The 14762-nt window shown below is 35.8% G+C and overlaps 1 protein-coding gene across 1 annotated transcript; it reads right to left on the bottom strand.

Annotated features, from left to right (window-relative positions):
- Positions 1 to 1222: 1222 nt before the first annotated feature.
- fuca2 (alpha-L-fucosidase 2) lies at positions 1223 to 14669 on the bottom strand. The gene is made up of 7 exons (XM_081347784.1): positions 14347 to 14669; positions 8413 to 8600; positions 6170 to 6509; positions 4696 to 4906; positions 3513 to 3703; positions 3265 to 3373; positions 1223 to 2170 (listed from the first exon to the last, which is right to left on the bottom strand). The coding sequence occupies exons 1-7, from the start codon at positions 14529 to 14531 to the stop codon at positions 2036 to 2038; spliced, it is 1359 nt and encodes a 452-aa protein (XP_081203910.1). The 5' UTR covers positions 14532 to 14669; the 3' UTR covers positions 1223 to 2035.
- Between the last annotated feature and the right edge of the window lie 93 nt (positions 14670 to 14762).

Here is a 14762-nt window from a genome sequence, read left to right as displayed (position 1 = left end):
TCTCCGATTCCAAAGACGGCCATAAGCAGAGCATCATGGGTAGCTTAGGCTGCCACACACTCCAATACATGTCTCCAAATTCAAAAGACAGAATGCATTTCATGTCCTTTACATTTTACACACATAACTTTTAAGATAAAAGTCACACTAAGGGAGTTAGTTCACCCACAAATTAAAATTCTGTCATCATTTACTTGCCCTCATGTCGTTCCAAACCCGTAAGACTTTCGTTGATCTTCAGAACACAAATGAAGATCTTTTCTGACTCTTCAAAAAGTTCATAAAGAGATTGTAAAACTAATCCATATGAATTGAGCGGTTTAGTCCTAATTTTCAGAAGAGACTCGATCGCTTTATATGATAAACAGATTTAATTTAGGCTTTTGTATTATATATTGATATTTTTCTTATAAAAATGCATTGTTTCGCTTCAGAAGGCCTTTATAAAACACCCTGGAGTCATATGGATTACTTTTATGGATGTGCTTTTTTGGGCTTCAAAATCAAAGTTACTATTCACTGCCATTATAAAGATTGGAAGAGCCAGGATATTTTTTTTTAAATATAACTCAGATTGTGTTCGGCTGAAAGAAGAAAGTCATATTATACACGTAGGATGGCTTGAGGGTGAGTAAATTATGGGATCATTTCATGCTTGGGTGAACTATCCCTTCAAGTATATCGGGGCATTAAGACCCAGTGTTGTTATTGCTAACTAAAACTATTAAAATTCTTGTATATATTGAAGTAAAGCTGAGATCAATTATAAATAATACATGAAAAACCTAACTTAAAAACTTCAATGAAAATTAAAGATGTTTTCTTGGCAACTAACTGAAATAAAATAAAAAGTTTAAGTATTAAAATGACTAAAACTGAAATAAAAATAGTATAAAAGATATTAAAGATAAATAGAACTACTGAAAAAAAAACCTAATAAAAACGACAGAACCAAAATGACTAAAACTAAAATGAAAATAAAAATGTAATATGTAAAAATACAAGCTATTTCAAAATACTATAACAGTATAAATAATAAATAATCCTCTCTCTTTATCTCAGTGCACTCTATTCAATCCTCATGTAATAGACTGCAAATTGCCTTGCAAGACACTAGCATAAAATATTGTTTTTACATATAATTATTAAAATATTTAGCTCACCTGTTTGTGTGGATATTCAGAAAAATAAAAAATAATAATTTATAAACGGACACAGTGATGCTAATCAAACAATTCATTTGTCGGTTTATTCAATTTAAAAGATAATTATGCACACACAAAACACCAATAATTTTTCTCATTTATCTCATTTGGTTATCAAAAGACATCTGGCTTCAATAATAATCTTCTAATAATAATATTGAATATTCTTAGTTGTGCGTGTTTAAATGCCCAGACTCCATATTTCTCTCATCTCTTATTTGTGAAGACAAACATTCCACATTCTATAAAACCCCACAATCAGTAGATTAAACAACAAAAGAAAGGAAGTGACAAGTAATATAAAATGAAATAAATGAATAAATGATCAGATGATAAATCAAATGTGATAACTACAAAAATTACTCATGATGAATGAAAAACCAAAGAAAATAAAACGCAACACAGGTATATGGTAGCCCTCTTGAAGTAACACACACAGGTTATTAAAAATTCTTAGATCTGTCACTATATGGTTGCTAAGGTGTTCAGAGAGATAAGTGTGTTCCTATGCGGTTGCTAGGATGTTCTGTCAGGTGGTTGCTTACTGGCCCAATAGAGTCCACCATCACATCTCCATGATCTTCTGCTTGCTAGGCTCAGGGTTTTTCCACTCGTCTTCCATGCAAAAATGTCTGATCACTTAGCAAAGCAACAGCACCGCACCACTTTGAGTTCCTACTAGGATACACTAGTGTGCAACAATTAAAAAATTACATAAAAAAATTCATAAAGATTATTTTTGTATGATTATTATTTGGGGGAAACAGTGCATTCCATCTTTGGCATCATTAGTCCTAAAAGCAGCAACTAACAGTGCCGGTGTCCTCAGGCTACATGGCACCAGTCAGTCGCAGGGTCCAAGCCCAGGAGGGAATCTGACTGGGGTCCAGCTGGGGTAGATGAACCTTCAGACCTTTGGGACTCATGGACTCCCAAGAGACGGACTTACTGCCAAGCAGCACCACCTGATTTGGAAAAGGTTTGAAACAAGAATAAGAACAGGTTTGCTTCAGATGTGAATGCTCTGAAACTTCTGCAAACAGTTCTAAATAATTAAGGACAGTTTTGAGTGTCATTGTTTGTCTGGAGCTGATGTGCTGCTGGCGACTTACAAACAACTCTTGCTTGCATTTGCTTGTGTATTGTATGTTAATTTTTTGTATTTGTAATTTTCAGCATCATTACTCCAGTTTTCAGTGTCACATGATCCTTCAGAAATCATTCTAATGTGCCGATTTGCTGCTAAAGAAACATTTCTGGTTATTATCAAAAAGTGCTGCTTCATATTTTTGTGGAAACCGTGACACCGTTTTTTTTAGGATTCTTTGATGAAGATAAAGTTTCAAAGAGCAGTATTTATTTGAAATAAAAACTTTTATAACATTATAAATGTCTTTAATGTCACTTTTGATCAATTTAATGCATCCTTGTTGAGTAAAAATATTAATTTCGTTAAAAAACAACAACTTTTGAACGTTAGTGTACATGGAAAAAAGAAGATAATCTGATGAGATGGCAACAGCTGCTAGTGACCCTGGACCACAAAACCAGTCACATGGGTCAATTTTTTGAAAGTGAGATTTATACATCATCTAAAAACTGAATAAATAAGCTTTCCATTGATGTATGGTTTGTTAGGACAATATTTAGCTGAGATACAACTATTTAAAAATCTGGAATCTGAGGGTGCAAAAAAATCGAAACATTGAGAAAATCGCACTTAAATTTGTCCATTTATGTTCGCGATTGTGCTGCTTTCACTCACAAAAATAAATGTTTTATATATTTACGGTAGGAAATGTACAAAATATCTTCATGGAACATGATCTTTACTTATTATCCTAATGATTTTTGGCATAAAAGAAAAATAAATAATAATTTTGACCCATTCAATGTATTGTTGGCTATTGCCACAAATATACCCGTGCGACTTGTGACTGGTTTTGTGTTCCAGGGTCATAATATGTTTGGTCGCTAACGTTTTAAAGCCGGGCTTTACAAACAATCAATTATTCAATAAGAATCTTGTTTTATATATAATTTCTACAATGTACATTACCTGAGTCTTGGCCGCTGACACAACGGGGTCGTTCAGAACAATATACCCATCAGCGGGCCATGAAAGAAAAATAGCATAAATTGCGTTCACCTTCGGATTCATTGTATACCTGTTAGGACAAAACCAAATTATACATTGATTTAAAAGCAAATAAAAGGTGAAAGAGATTAAATGGAAGAAGAGAGAAACAAACAGACTTTTGCGTAGCACGTTACTGTACATAAGAGAGAATTCATAATGTAACTGACCAAACTCCAGGAGTGGCAGTGTCGTTCTGAACTCTCCATGCGCTGCTGTTGTAAATGGCTTCTCCGTTCACCTGAAGCCACTGACCAATCTGCCGCAGACGCTCCTCGAATATGGGCATGATGCGGCCGTCATGTGTGGGGCCGACGTTCAACAGCAGATTCCCCCCACAGGACACGGTCTCCACGAGACTCTGTAAGACAAACAGAGGACTTCTAAATGCTCACTGCATATATATATATATATATGTATATATATACACTACTGTTCAAAGGTTTGGGGTCAGTAAGATTTACTTTAAGAAGAAGGGATGCATTCAATTTATTAAAAGGGACAGTAAATACATTTATAATGTTACAAAAGATTTCTATTTCAAATAAATGCTGTTCTTTTTAACTTTCTATTCATCGAAATATTCATCCTGACAGAAACTGTATCACAGTTTCTACAAAAATATTAAAGGGATAGTTCACCCAAAAATGATTTCATCCTAGGCTCCACACGGCTCTGGGGGGATAATAAAGGCCTTCTGAAGTGAAGCGATGAGTTTGTATGAAATATGAAAATATTCATATTTAACAAAGTAAAATTCTAGCTTCCGGCTAAACAGCCATACGCAGTCTACTTACGCCTAATGCACAACTTACGCAACTTGTGACGTCAGAAGTAGCGTAAATATCAACAGTACGTCGCATTACTCGCATAGTAGCGGTTTACACTTAAGTGAAATCCGTATGTTCGTTTGGCCCGAAGCTAGTTATTTTACTTTATAAAGGTTTAAATATGAATATTTTTCTTACACAAACACATCACTTCTCTTCAGAAGGCCTTTATTAACCCCCCAGACCCATGTCAAGCACTTTTATGATGGATGGATGCACTTCTATGGACTTCAAAACAGAAACAGCAATTCACTGCCATTAAAAAGCTTGGAAGAGCCAGGACATTTTTTTTAATATAACTCTGATTGTATTTGTCTGAAAGAAGAATGTCATATACACTTAGGATGATTTGAGGGTGAGTAAATCATGGGCTAATTTTCATTTTTGGGTGAACTATCCCTTTAAGCAGTGAATGCACTCTATAGGCGTGTTATTTGTGTTTTTTTGCAAAGTGAGGGACATACTTGATAATGTCAGATCGTACTCAAGTGAATGAGTGAATGAATGTAAACGTAAAACTCACTCCTATCAGTTGTTCAGTGGTGAGGAAATCACTGAGTTTGGCCTCTCTCCTGTAGCCCCATGACTTCTTGTCAATGGACAAGCAGTTCTCCCACTTGTGCTTCAGCAGGTGTCCTGGGTTGAACCGATCCGTGCAGGTGTAATATCCGCCATGTTTACATATGCTGCCATATCCCCAGCGGTCATTGGTCACAACAGTGTCACGCACAGGGCTGAGAAAACACACATTTGCCATCAGTTAAGCTACATGACTTTACATACACAGTTCTAGTACGCAACTTGTTTGGTTCTCTACAATGTTATTGTGAAATTAAATCAAAATTAAAGTCTTTAGTCTATGTCTGATAGCTTTGAGTTCATCTAGACACTAGTGTACTCCAAAACATTGACAAATAAGCGTTTAGGAGAAAAATGCTATTGCAATGGGGCAAGGTTTAGTGAGCCCCTGCTGGTAGATGCAGCATTTACACTATCCTGTTGCCAAAAAGCATGTTTCTCCATTGACGGCCGTTCTAAATTAGCCGTGTGTTCTAACAAAATAAAAAAGAATGGCAAAGAGTATATAAATCACAAAATGTAATAGCCTTTAGTAGATGTTTTATCAGTGATTGCTTTTACAGAGGGATCTCAACTCTCTGGTGGGCATTTTAAATTTTTTTACATTTTGCGCAAGTGGCACAAAAGTCACCAAGTTTCGTATCATTCAAATGAAGTAAAAAATAAAATAATTTATTGATTAATTTGCAAACTTGGTGACTTTTGTGCCACTTGCTAAATTCTGGACATGTTTAGATAAGGTTGAATGGTCTTGAATAAAAACTGTCATACTTGTGATCTTTGTGGATGAAAATGAAATGAACAGGAAATATGAAAAAATATGAAAATACAGAGCAATTTCTGAGGTACAATCTACAGCCACAATGAAGTAGCCAATGTGTCTATGTCTAAATACAAATGCAAAACCTAACCTGTGTGTATAACACACACACACACACACACACACACACACACACACACACACACACACACACACACACACACACACACACACACACACACACACACACACACATATTAGGGGTGTAACAGGGGTGTAGTAATTAAATAATATTTAAATAATATTTAACTAATAGTAATTAAATAATATGAAATATTTCTTTCTAATATTTTTATTCTTTGAATTTGTATAGATTAGATGTGAATATTGTCTCATACCATGAAATATCAAAATACAAAATATTAAAAATAAACATTATTGATAATAATTAATTAATAATTCAACTAATTTCAACCAATATTGAAATACAGTACATTCATTTCATTTAAAAACGAATGTTGACTGTTGAGGATCAAAAGTGTGTCCCTTAAGGGAGAAAATGGACATTGAATTTGATATTTTTTCCTATCTGCTGCCTTTGGACCTCCTCTTTGTTTCTTGGTTTGTAATCATGACACTCATGTTAAGGTGTCCTTACCTCTCGTTATAGAGCCAGGCGAGGAACCCTGTGCTGTTCCAGTAGTAGTCAGGCGCATCTCCGTCACCATCAGACCACAGTACGTCAGGTTTGAACTTGTTGATTATCTCGTACAGCTCGGGCAGGGTCTTGGTAGTAGGGAACACATCGGTTTTGAAGAAGTTGTTAGCATCGGCTCTGTACAGAGGGTTAAACCACTCAAACAAGGAGTGGTAAAGCCCCAGACGCAAATCACTGTGTTTCCGCAAAGCAGTGGCGATCTCATCCACCACATCCCGCTTCGGCCCAACCGACACGGCGTTCCAGTTCCACGAGTACTTTGAGCCCCACATTGTAAAGCCTGAGGAATTGAAACCCATGAATGAATAACTCTTTAAAATAAGGTTAATTTGTTAATATTAGTTAATGTACAATGTAATGTAACAAGTGTTACCTATTAACCTTAGTTCATCACAACATTTATTAATACATTATTAAAATCAAAAGTTGTATTTGTGAATGCACTGTGAATGACATAAATGTCACTAGAAATTACATAAAAAGTGAAAAAAAAAAAAAACGGTCAAAAACGTGCATTTATAACTTTCAGGCGCCATCTTTATTTTTAGCTCAACTGTCACTGAATGGAAAGCGCACAGGATTTTTGGAAGTCAAAGGCAGTGAAGGATACATCTATGTTGCCTTCATAAATCCCTCAGATGAAGATCTCTCAAGAGACAGGAAGTGAAGCTAACATTGGATTTAGGCGTGCCTTGATGCCTTCCTACATTGGAACGTGTCATCCAAGGCAGCGGTTTTAAAGGAACACTCCACCGTTTTTTGAAATAAGGCTTATTCACCTTCTTTCCTACATTTAGATAGGTGGGTAAATGCATTTTTGTCTCAGTGCATGCATTGTTTTAGTTTGACAGGGTCGGCCCTAGCTTAGCTTAGCATAATGAATGGAATCCTCTGTTGCCAGCTAGCATGTCCTGAGTAAAAGTAATATATAAAATAAAAAAAACTCACCTAATTATTTCTTGTGGCCTGCGTATTCACAACGAGTACAAATAGTGATGCAGATTAACACTATTTCCTATGCAGATATTGACTTGGGACTATATTAGGGGGAAGCACAGGCGAAGCACTGCTACTTGGGCGCAGAGATATCACGCCCAAGTATCAGTGCTTCGCCTGTGCTTCCCCCTAATATAGTCCTTAATATATAAGTCAATATCTGCCTAGGAAATCGGCTAGTGTTAATCTGCATCGCTATTTGTACTCGTTGTGAATACGCAGGCCACAAGAAGTAATAAGGTTTTTTTTTTTTATCACTTTTACTCAGGACATGCTAGCTGGCAACAAACGATTCCATTCATTATGCTAAGCTAAGCTAGCGCTGACCCTGTCAAACTAAAACAATGCATGCACTGAGACAAAAATGCATTTGCCCACCTATCTAAATGTAGGAAAGAAGGTGAATAAGCCCTATTTCAAAAAACGGTGGAGTGTTCCTTTAAGCTTTCGGATGCAGCCAATGTTTCAAGTATTGCAGTATGGCATATTGGTGCCTGTATATTTTAAGTTATATAATTTTAATTTTCCAATCTACTTGAACAGATAAAATCTGCTTTGTATCTTGAAATGTACTAATAACCACCATAAAACATGGCCAATACTCATATATAGACAGGACACAGGGTCATACACAAAAAGACCATCAGAGTAACACAACTGAAACTAAAATACAATAAACATTAACTAAACAACAGAGAATGTAACAGAAAACACCCTTTTGTACAGTACAGTACAGTACATCACTGATAACCAACAATAAAAAGAAGAAACAAAACTATTTAAAGAAAATATTATGATTCTGTATATGGTGTGTCACATAGGGGATTCTGGAAATGGCCTTTTACTGTTTTTCACTGTAAGCTATATGGTAAACCATACTTTTTACTTGAAATATACTATAAATTTGACAGTATTTTATAGGAAATGCCCATAGAATGTGATGTTAAACCATTTATAGCAAGGTATTTTACAGTTAACCAATTAACCGGGTTTTACCATGGCATTTTTACAGTATTTCTTATTGTAATTATACATAATTACAATAAAAAAATTATGAAAAATACTGTAAATATGCCATGGTAAATACCGGTTAATTATAAAATAACTATATAGCATTAAAATAATTAGAGTTGACAGATATGCACAAATTAAATGCATTGCAGTCTGTGCAATCATTCCTCACAAACCTTCATGGTGTTTGGTTGTGAGCACAATATATTTGGCTCCAGACGAGGCAAAAATGTCAACCCACTCTACAGGATCAAAGAATTCAGCGTGGAACTGGGATGCAAAGTCTGCGTAGGTGAATCCAGGTGGATAATTCTGCTCCATAAAGTTAACATAAGATGGGAATTTCCTGCCCTGCCAGTACCACCTGTTGGAAAACAAAACTATTAAGCACAGTTAACCTCAAATATATAAATTCAAAAACACTGTCATAAAGTGAACAAGGCCATTTAAAGGTCCCGTTCTGCGTGATCCCATGTTTCAAACTTTAGTTAGTGTGTAATGTTGTTGTTAGAGTATAAATAATATCTGTAAAATTATAAAGCTCAAAGTTCAATGCCAAGCGAGATATTTTATTTAACAGAAGTTGACTACAAAAAACGGCTCGATTGGACTACACCCCTCTACTTCCTTCATTAGTGACATCACCAGAACCGTGTTTAGACTAACCTCCGCCCACAGGAACACAGGCGTATTGATGGCGAAATGTCAACAGACATGGTTGATGTTTTTCTATAATCGGGTACCACAAAAGTTTAATTCGAAGTCCATGTCCATTTCACCACGGACTGTTTTTCTAACTTGGGATAATATTAAGCAGGCTTCTCTCAGCGTTTCATACTGACGAAGGGGACAATTTCAACTATATTCCAGCAAGCAGTAAGTAGTGATTCACTATGGAAGTAGCGATTAACTTCACATCGTTTCTCTTAGTAGGATGAAAATAATCTTACTTAAACTGTGATTAATATACAGAAAGCGATCAAAGAACAATCCCTTTCCAATCGCCCAAGCTGTTGATCACACAGCGCGAGTTTATCTGGACACTTGCCAAACCTCGTTATGAAATCAATGACGCTGTTACACTGCACAACGAAGCTCTTACTGTATTCATATACCTCATGTTTGCATTGGTGAAATCATTAGTGAGTGCAGAAACTGCGTTGCAATGATAAGATCTTTTTTCACGCGATCAACAGGCTGTCATCTACTCAATGCTCATAACTGCAACCTTTTATGTGATGAGAATAGATCTAAATACCTAAAAAACTTCTCACGATTCCTTAATCCAGATAGCTGTAATAGTAAAAACGTATAATAGCTGTAATAGTAAAAGTTTTCCAGATAGTTCCACATGTAATGCCAGATATTTCATATGCAAGCATGTCAGCCAATCACAGCAGAGGGCATTTACATTGAAGTCTCACAGCAGACACGCCCCTTCAAACAGAGCGTTCAAACCAGGGAATGAAATCAGGCTAGGAAATATGCCTTTTATTTTTAAATTATAACAATTTTTGATCTAAAAAACATACTAACATTATAAGGGCACCCCTGGAAACATTATAAAATAATAAAAATAATCCATGGAATGGGACCTTTAACTTCTTGATTAAAGAAAATAAAGCTTTATATATTTCAGATATAATTTTTTAATTAAGATTATGTACATTTTAATGTATAAAAAATATATAATTCTTATTACAGTAATGAGAATTAAAAAAAAATATTACAGTATTTTTTGCTATATAACTCAAAAGTAAACTGTCTGGAGGAGGGAATATGTGTTCACATCATGCAATATTTTCATGGAATTAAACATGCGAAATATGATCATTTTACAAACATAGGCTTCATTGTCTTTGCATTTTTGGGGTTGTATGACCTGTTGTAATGTTATTAACTCACATTCACATTCACTACTGTAGCATTGTAAGGTATCAGATTATAGAAACATGGTACTTTGATATATTGTATAATGAATGATCAACATTAATGTACAATGATAATTCATACAGTAACATGGTGTTGTACAGCATATGTGCAAAACACCATAATACTGGTAGTGTCAAGATACTTTCTGGTACTTTTTATGTTAGTGTCATTCACACTGTATTTGTGATGATGCTGTTTTGCACTGTGGTAAAGTTGGTTTGACATTGGATATTAGTAAGCATTCTCTGACCAAATTAAGGCAATAAATCATTCAAAGATTACGAAATATGGATAGTTTTATTAATAGGGTGTACTAGTCTGAATTAAGTGGAGAAGTATGAAAAAAATCACTAGCGGTTGTTCACTAGATACAGTAACATAGTTATTGCATTGTTTTTATTATTTTCTATTAAGGTGTTTAGCAATGCATTCACATACCCATGCCATATATTTTACACATATTGGATTTGTAAAAATATAATTGTATGTTTTTTTTTATTTAAATTTTTTATTTTAAATAAAATATTTATATAACTTGACGGTCATGTGACTTGATGATATCACATACACACTTCATATATCACATATCTTACATGACTTGAATTTAGGAAATATCCTGTATTTTTAACTATTTTCTCAAATATTAATGGTCATGTGACCTGATGTTGGCACCTCCACTGTATTATATTCATAAACATCTGTCACACATCTTACATGAACCTGTTTTTGGGAACATGTCTGTTGATTTTATATCATTTTTTTGAATGATAAAAATCCATTTAACTTCCTGGTCAAGTGACCTGATGTTGGCACACCCACTGTATTATATTAACAAACATCTCTCAAACAGTTGCATGCATGTGGAAAAGTGTCTTTGGTGATTTCATAACAATTTTTTAAACATTTATATATTTTGATCACCTAACATCTGCAAACATATCCTATTATACATGTCTTATTTTAAGGAAATCTTATTTTGTGTGTTAATCCCAGTTCTTGAAATAATCAAATCAATTACATATTTTAATGCTTATGTAATCGAATGATGTCACATTTCATCCAGCATAACCTATATGCCAAACTGGCAACTAACTGCCCAAACCAACTTAGATATGATTTCAAATAATCAAAAATAGATTTTGTCCACATCCATGGATCCATAGTGGAAATTTCTCTTCACTGAAAGTAGTCCATGGCTTTTAAGTACTGCAAAAACTCATGACATTTGTGCATGAACATAATGAGTAAACTTGCACCTGATGTTGGGCCTTTTAAACTTATGTTTTCTGCACACAAACAAAAATATGACATAATCAAATATTCTAAGTTCCTTTGTGAATTAAAGGTGCAGTAAGTGATTTCTGATGAACTCTGTTGAGAGCGGATTGGACCGAACAGCACAACACACTTGTAGCCAATCAGCATTAGGGGCTGGGTCACTCACGATGGGGGAGGAGAGAGTGAGCCAATCAGCATTAGGGGGCGTGTCACTCACGATGGGGGAGGAGAGAGAGTGAGCCAATCCGCAGCAGAGGGCGTGTTACTCATGATGGGGGAGGAGAGAGAGTGAGCCAATCCGCAGCAGGGGGCGTTACTCATGATGGGGAGGAGAGAGAGTGAGCCAATCAGCAGGAGGGGGCGTGTCACTCGTGATGTGGGAGGAGAGAGAGTGAGCCAATCAGCAGCAGGGGGCGTGTTTCTCATAATGTGGGAGGAGAGAGAGTGAGCCAATCCGCAGCAGGGGGCGTTACTCATGATGGGGAGGAGAGAGAGTGAGCCAATCAGCAGCAGGGGGCGTGTTACTCATGATGTGGGAGGGGAGAGTGTGAGCCAATCAGCAGCAGGAGAGAGAGTGAGCAAGAGGAAGATTTAAAGAAAGACTGTATGAAGAGAGATGGCTGAGAGACATTACAAAAGAGAAAAGTTCAGGGCCTGAAGTTCATGATACCCAAAAATGAAAATTATCCCATAATTTACTCTCCCTCAAGCCATCATAGGTGAATTGACTTCTTCTTTCAGTCAAACACAATCAGAGTCATAATGGTATTTAAAAATATCCTGGCTCTTCCAAGCTTTATAATGAGAGTGAATAGTACCTTAGATTTTGAAGCCCAAAAAGCACATCCATCCATCATAAAAGTAATCCATACGGCTCCAGGGGTTAATAAAGGGTTTAATAAAGCTTAATGAAAAATATCCATATTTATAACTTAACTATATAAACTATAATCATTGGCTTCCGGTAACTTCCGTACGCGAGTCTAGTTCCGGCGGAAGAGTGACCTCTGACCCGACTTCCATGGGGTCCATCATCAGTCTGGTTACCGACATTCTTCAAAATATCTTCCTTTGTATTCAGCAGAAGAAAGAAACTCATACAGGTATGAAAAACTTGAGAGTGAGCAAATGATGACAGAATTTTCATTTTTAAGTGAACTATTCCTTAAAGTTCCTTAAGTGGACCCTTAGGTTTTTTCTTGCAACCCATGTTTCACTAAGGGTACCCTTATAACTAAGGGTTTTGCTATGTTTCACAGAACAAAGATATGCGTGTTTGTGCATTTTGGAGGCGGAACAATGAAGGGAGGGGTGTGCTTGTTTGATTTCAAATATCAAGTGTTTCTCAGAAATCACTTACTTGGAACAGCCTTTAGCATTCCTTTACTAACCGGGTTTTTGAATGAATGCATGGCGCAGAGCACAATGCACATGGTTCAAGACTGACCAGAGTCATGTACTGATCTTATTCTATCGTCCATGTGAACACTCCACTCTTTTTCAACATAATATTCTTATTTTATGCATTTATTCAGAAAAAGCCACCAAGACCTAGACCCATTAAATTCTACAAAGTGCCAAGTCTATAGTACAATTGGCTATAGTACTACTAATGAAAATACTTTATAAGCATTTACTTAACATAGTAATGAAATTACTTTTGTGTGAGAAAAGTCTGGCAATTTAAACAGGCCTTGTGTGACACCATTAGGTCACATGACAGGGAAGTTAAATGTTTAAAAAAACAATAAGGAAGCTGATGTTGCTGTATTTTAAATGTTTTGTTTAGCAGTTGACAGGTATGTGACAGATCAGGTGAGTTCATGTAGACAACCACATCATGTGATTTGAAACAAAAACTAGTACCAAAGACACTCCAGTGAAGCATTGTGCTGCAGCTGTCTCTAAGCGGCTGTTTACACGACGCCGTTTTCAACTAAAAACGTTCAACTTTTTATGAGTTTTGGCCGTTCATTTAAACGACAACGGCGTTTTGCTTGCCTGAAAACGCAAACTTTTGATAATGGTTTATCGCCATCTAATGGCCTGGCAGCAGAATACAGCGTTTTTAGTCTTTTTCGCGAATCCGAGTGAATTGGGATCGTTTTGACAATGGTGTCGTCCGTACGTGGAAAACTCAAAGGAAAAACTTCTCCATTTTAAGCACTGTAAACATAGCTACCCTTATTCACGACGATCAAATGAGAGTTGTTTAAAAATCACATGATGTGGTGTGTTTGTCTACAAAAACCCACATGATCTGTCACATTTCTGCATTTCTACAATATGTAATGAGTAAGCTAACCTCATTCTGAAAAAATATGCAAAATAATAATACAAAACGGGTATGATATATTTAGGCCACATGACCATAGCAATTTAAATAGATTTAAATAATTCAAATTTGTTTTATAAAATCAACAGACATTTCCCCCCCCAAAAAACAAATAGGCTACATGCAGTGTGAGTTATAATTTGTTATTATAATACAGTGTGTGTGGCAGCATCAGGTCACATGACCAGGAAGTTAAATAGATTTTAATAGTTACAAAATGTGTCTAAACATAATTTTTAAAATCACAGTGTAAGATATGTGGCAAGAGCTAGTGATTGAATTACATGTGGTTTGAGAATTTTTTTTTAAAAAATTAAAGTTTAAGCATAACACTTACATTAAACAGTTATAATAACACGTTTTTAAATCAAATATAAATTATATAGCTACTTCGTTTTTGACTAAATTAAGTTGAATCGTTACATAGAAAAGCATAATTCAGTCTTCATAGAAAAATGCCTTGTATATAATCATGCACTGTTGAACGTTTTGCACTTTTTCGACACTCCCTAACTCTGATCTCCTGTCAAACTAATGTCCAATATAAAACCAGACGCAGACTTACCAGAACCATTCACTGCCAAAGCTGGGAACTGAAAACACTCCCCAGTGAATGAAAATGCCGAATTTGGCTTGATCGAACCATTCCGGTAGAGGTCTTGAATCAATTGATTCCCACGTTGGCTTGTATTGACAAAGACAGCTGCCAATCGAGAGTAAAAAAAGGGACAAAACACCCCAGTGATGCATTGTGCTGCCGCTGTCTCTTATTCACAGCGATCAAATGAGAGTTGTTTCAGATCACATGATGTGCTGTGGTTGTCTACATAAACTCACGTGATATATCTGCCAACTGCAAAACAAAACGTTGAAAATACAACAACTGTGGATACTTCCTCATTCAGAAACCTTGAAATAAGCGCCACCACTGCGAAGGCTCGATTTATGAATATTAAGTAGGTAACACGACGTTCGCCGATG

The sequence above is a fragment of the Scardinius erythrophthalmus genome (assembly GCF_964197995.2).
Source record: "Scardinius erythrophthalmus genome assembly, chromosome: 19".
Lineage (NCBI taxonomy): Eukaryota > Metazoa > Chordata > Actinopteri > Cypriniformes > Leuciscidae > Scardinius > Scardinius erythrophthalmus.
Note: the sequence above shows the minus strand (reverse complement) of the source record. Positions and strands in the feature narration are given on the sequence as shown.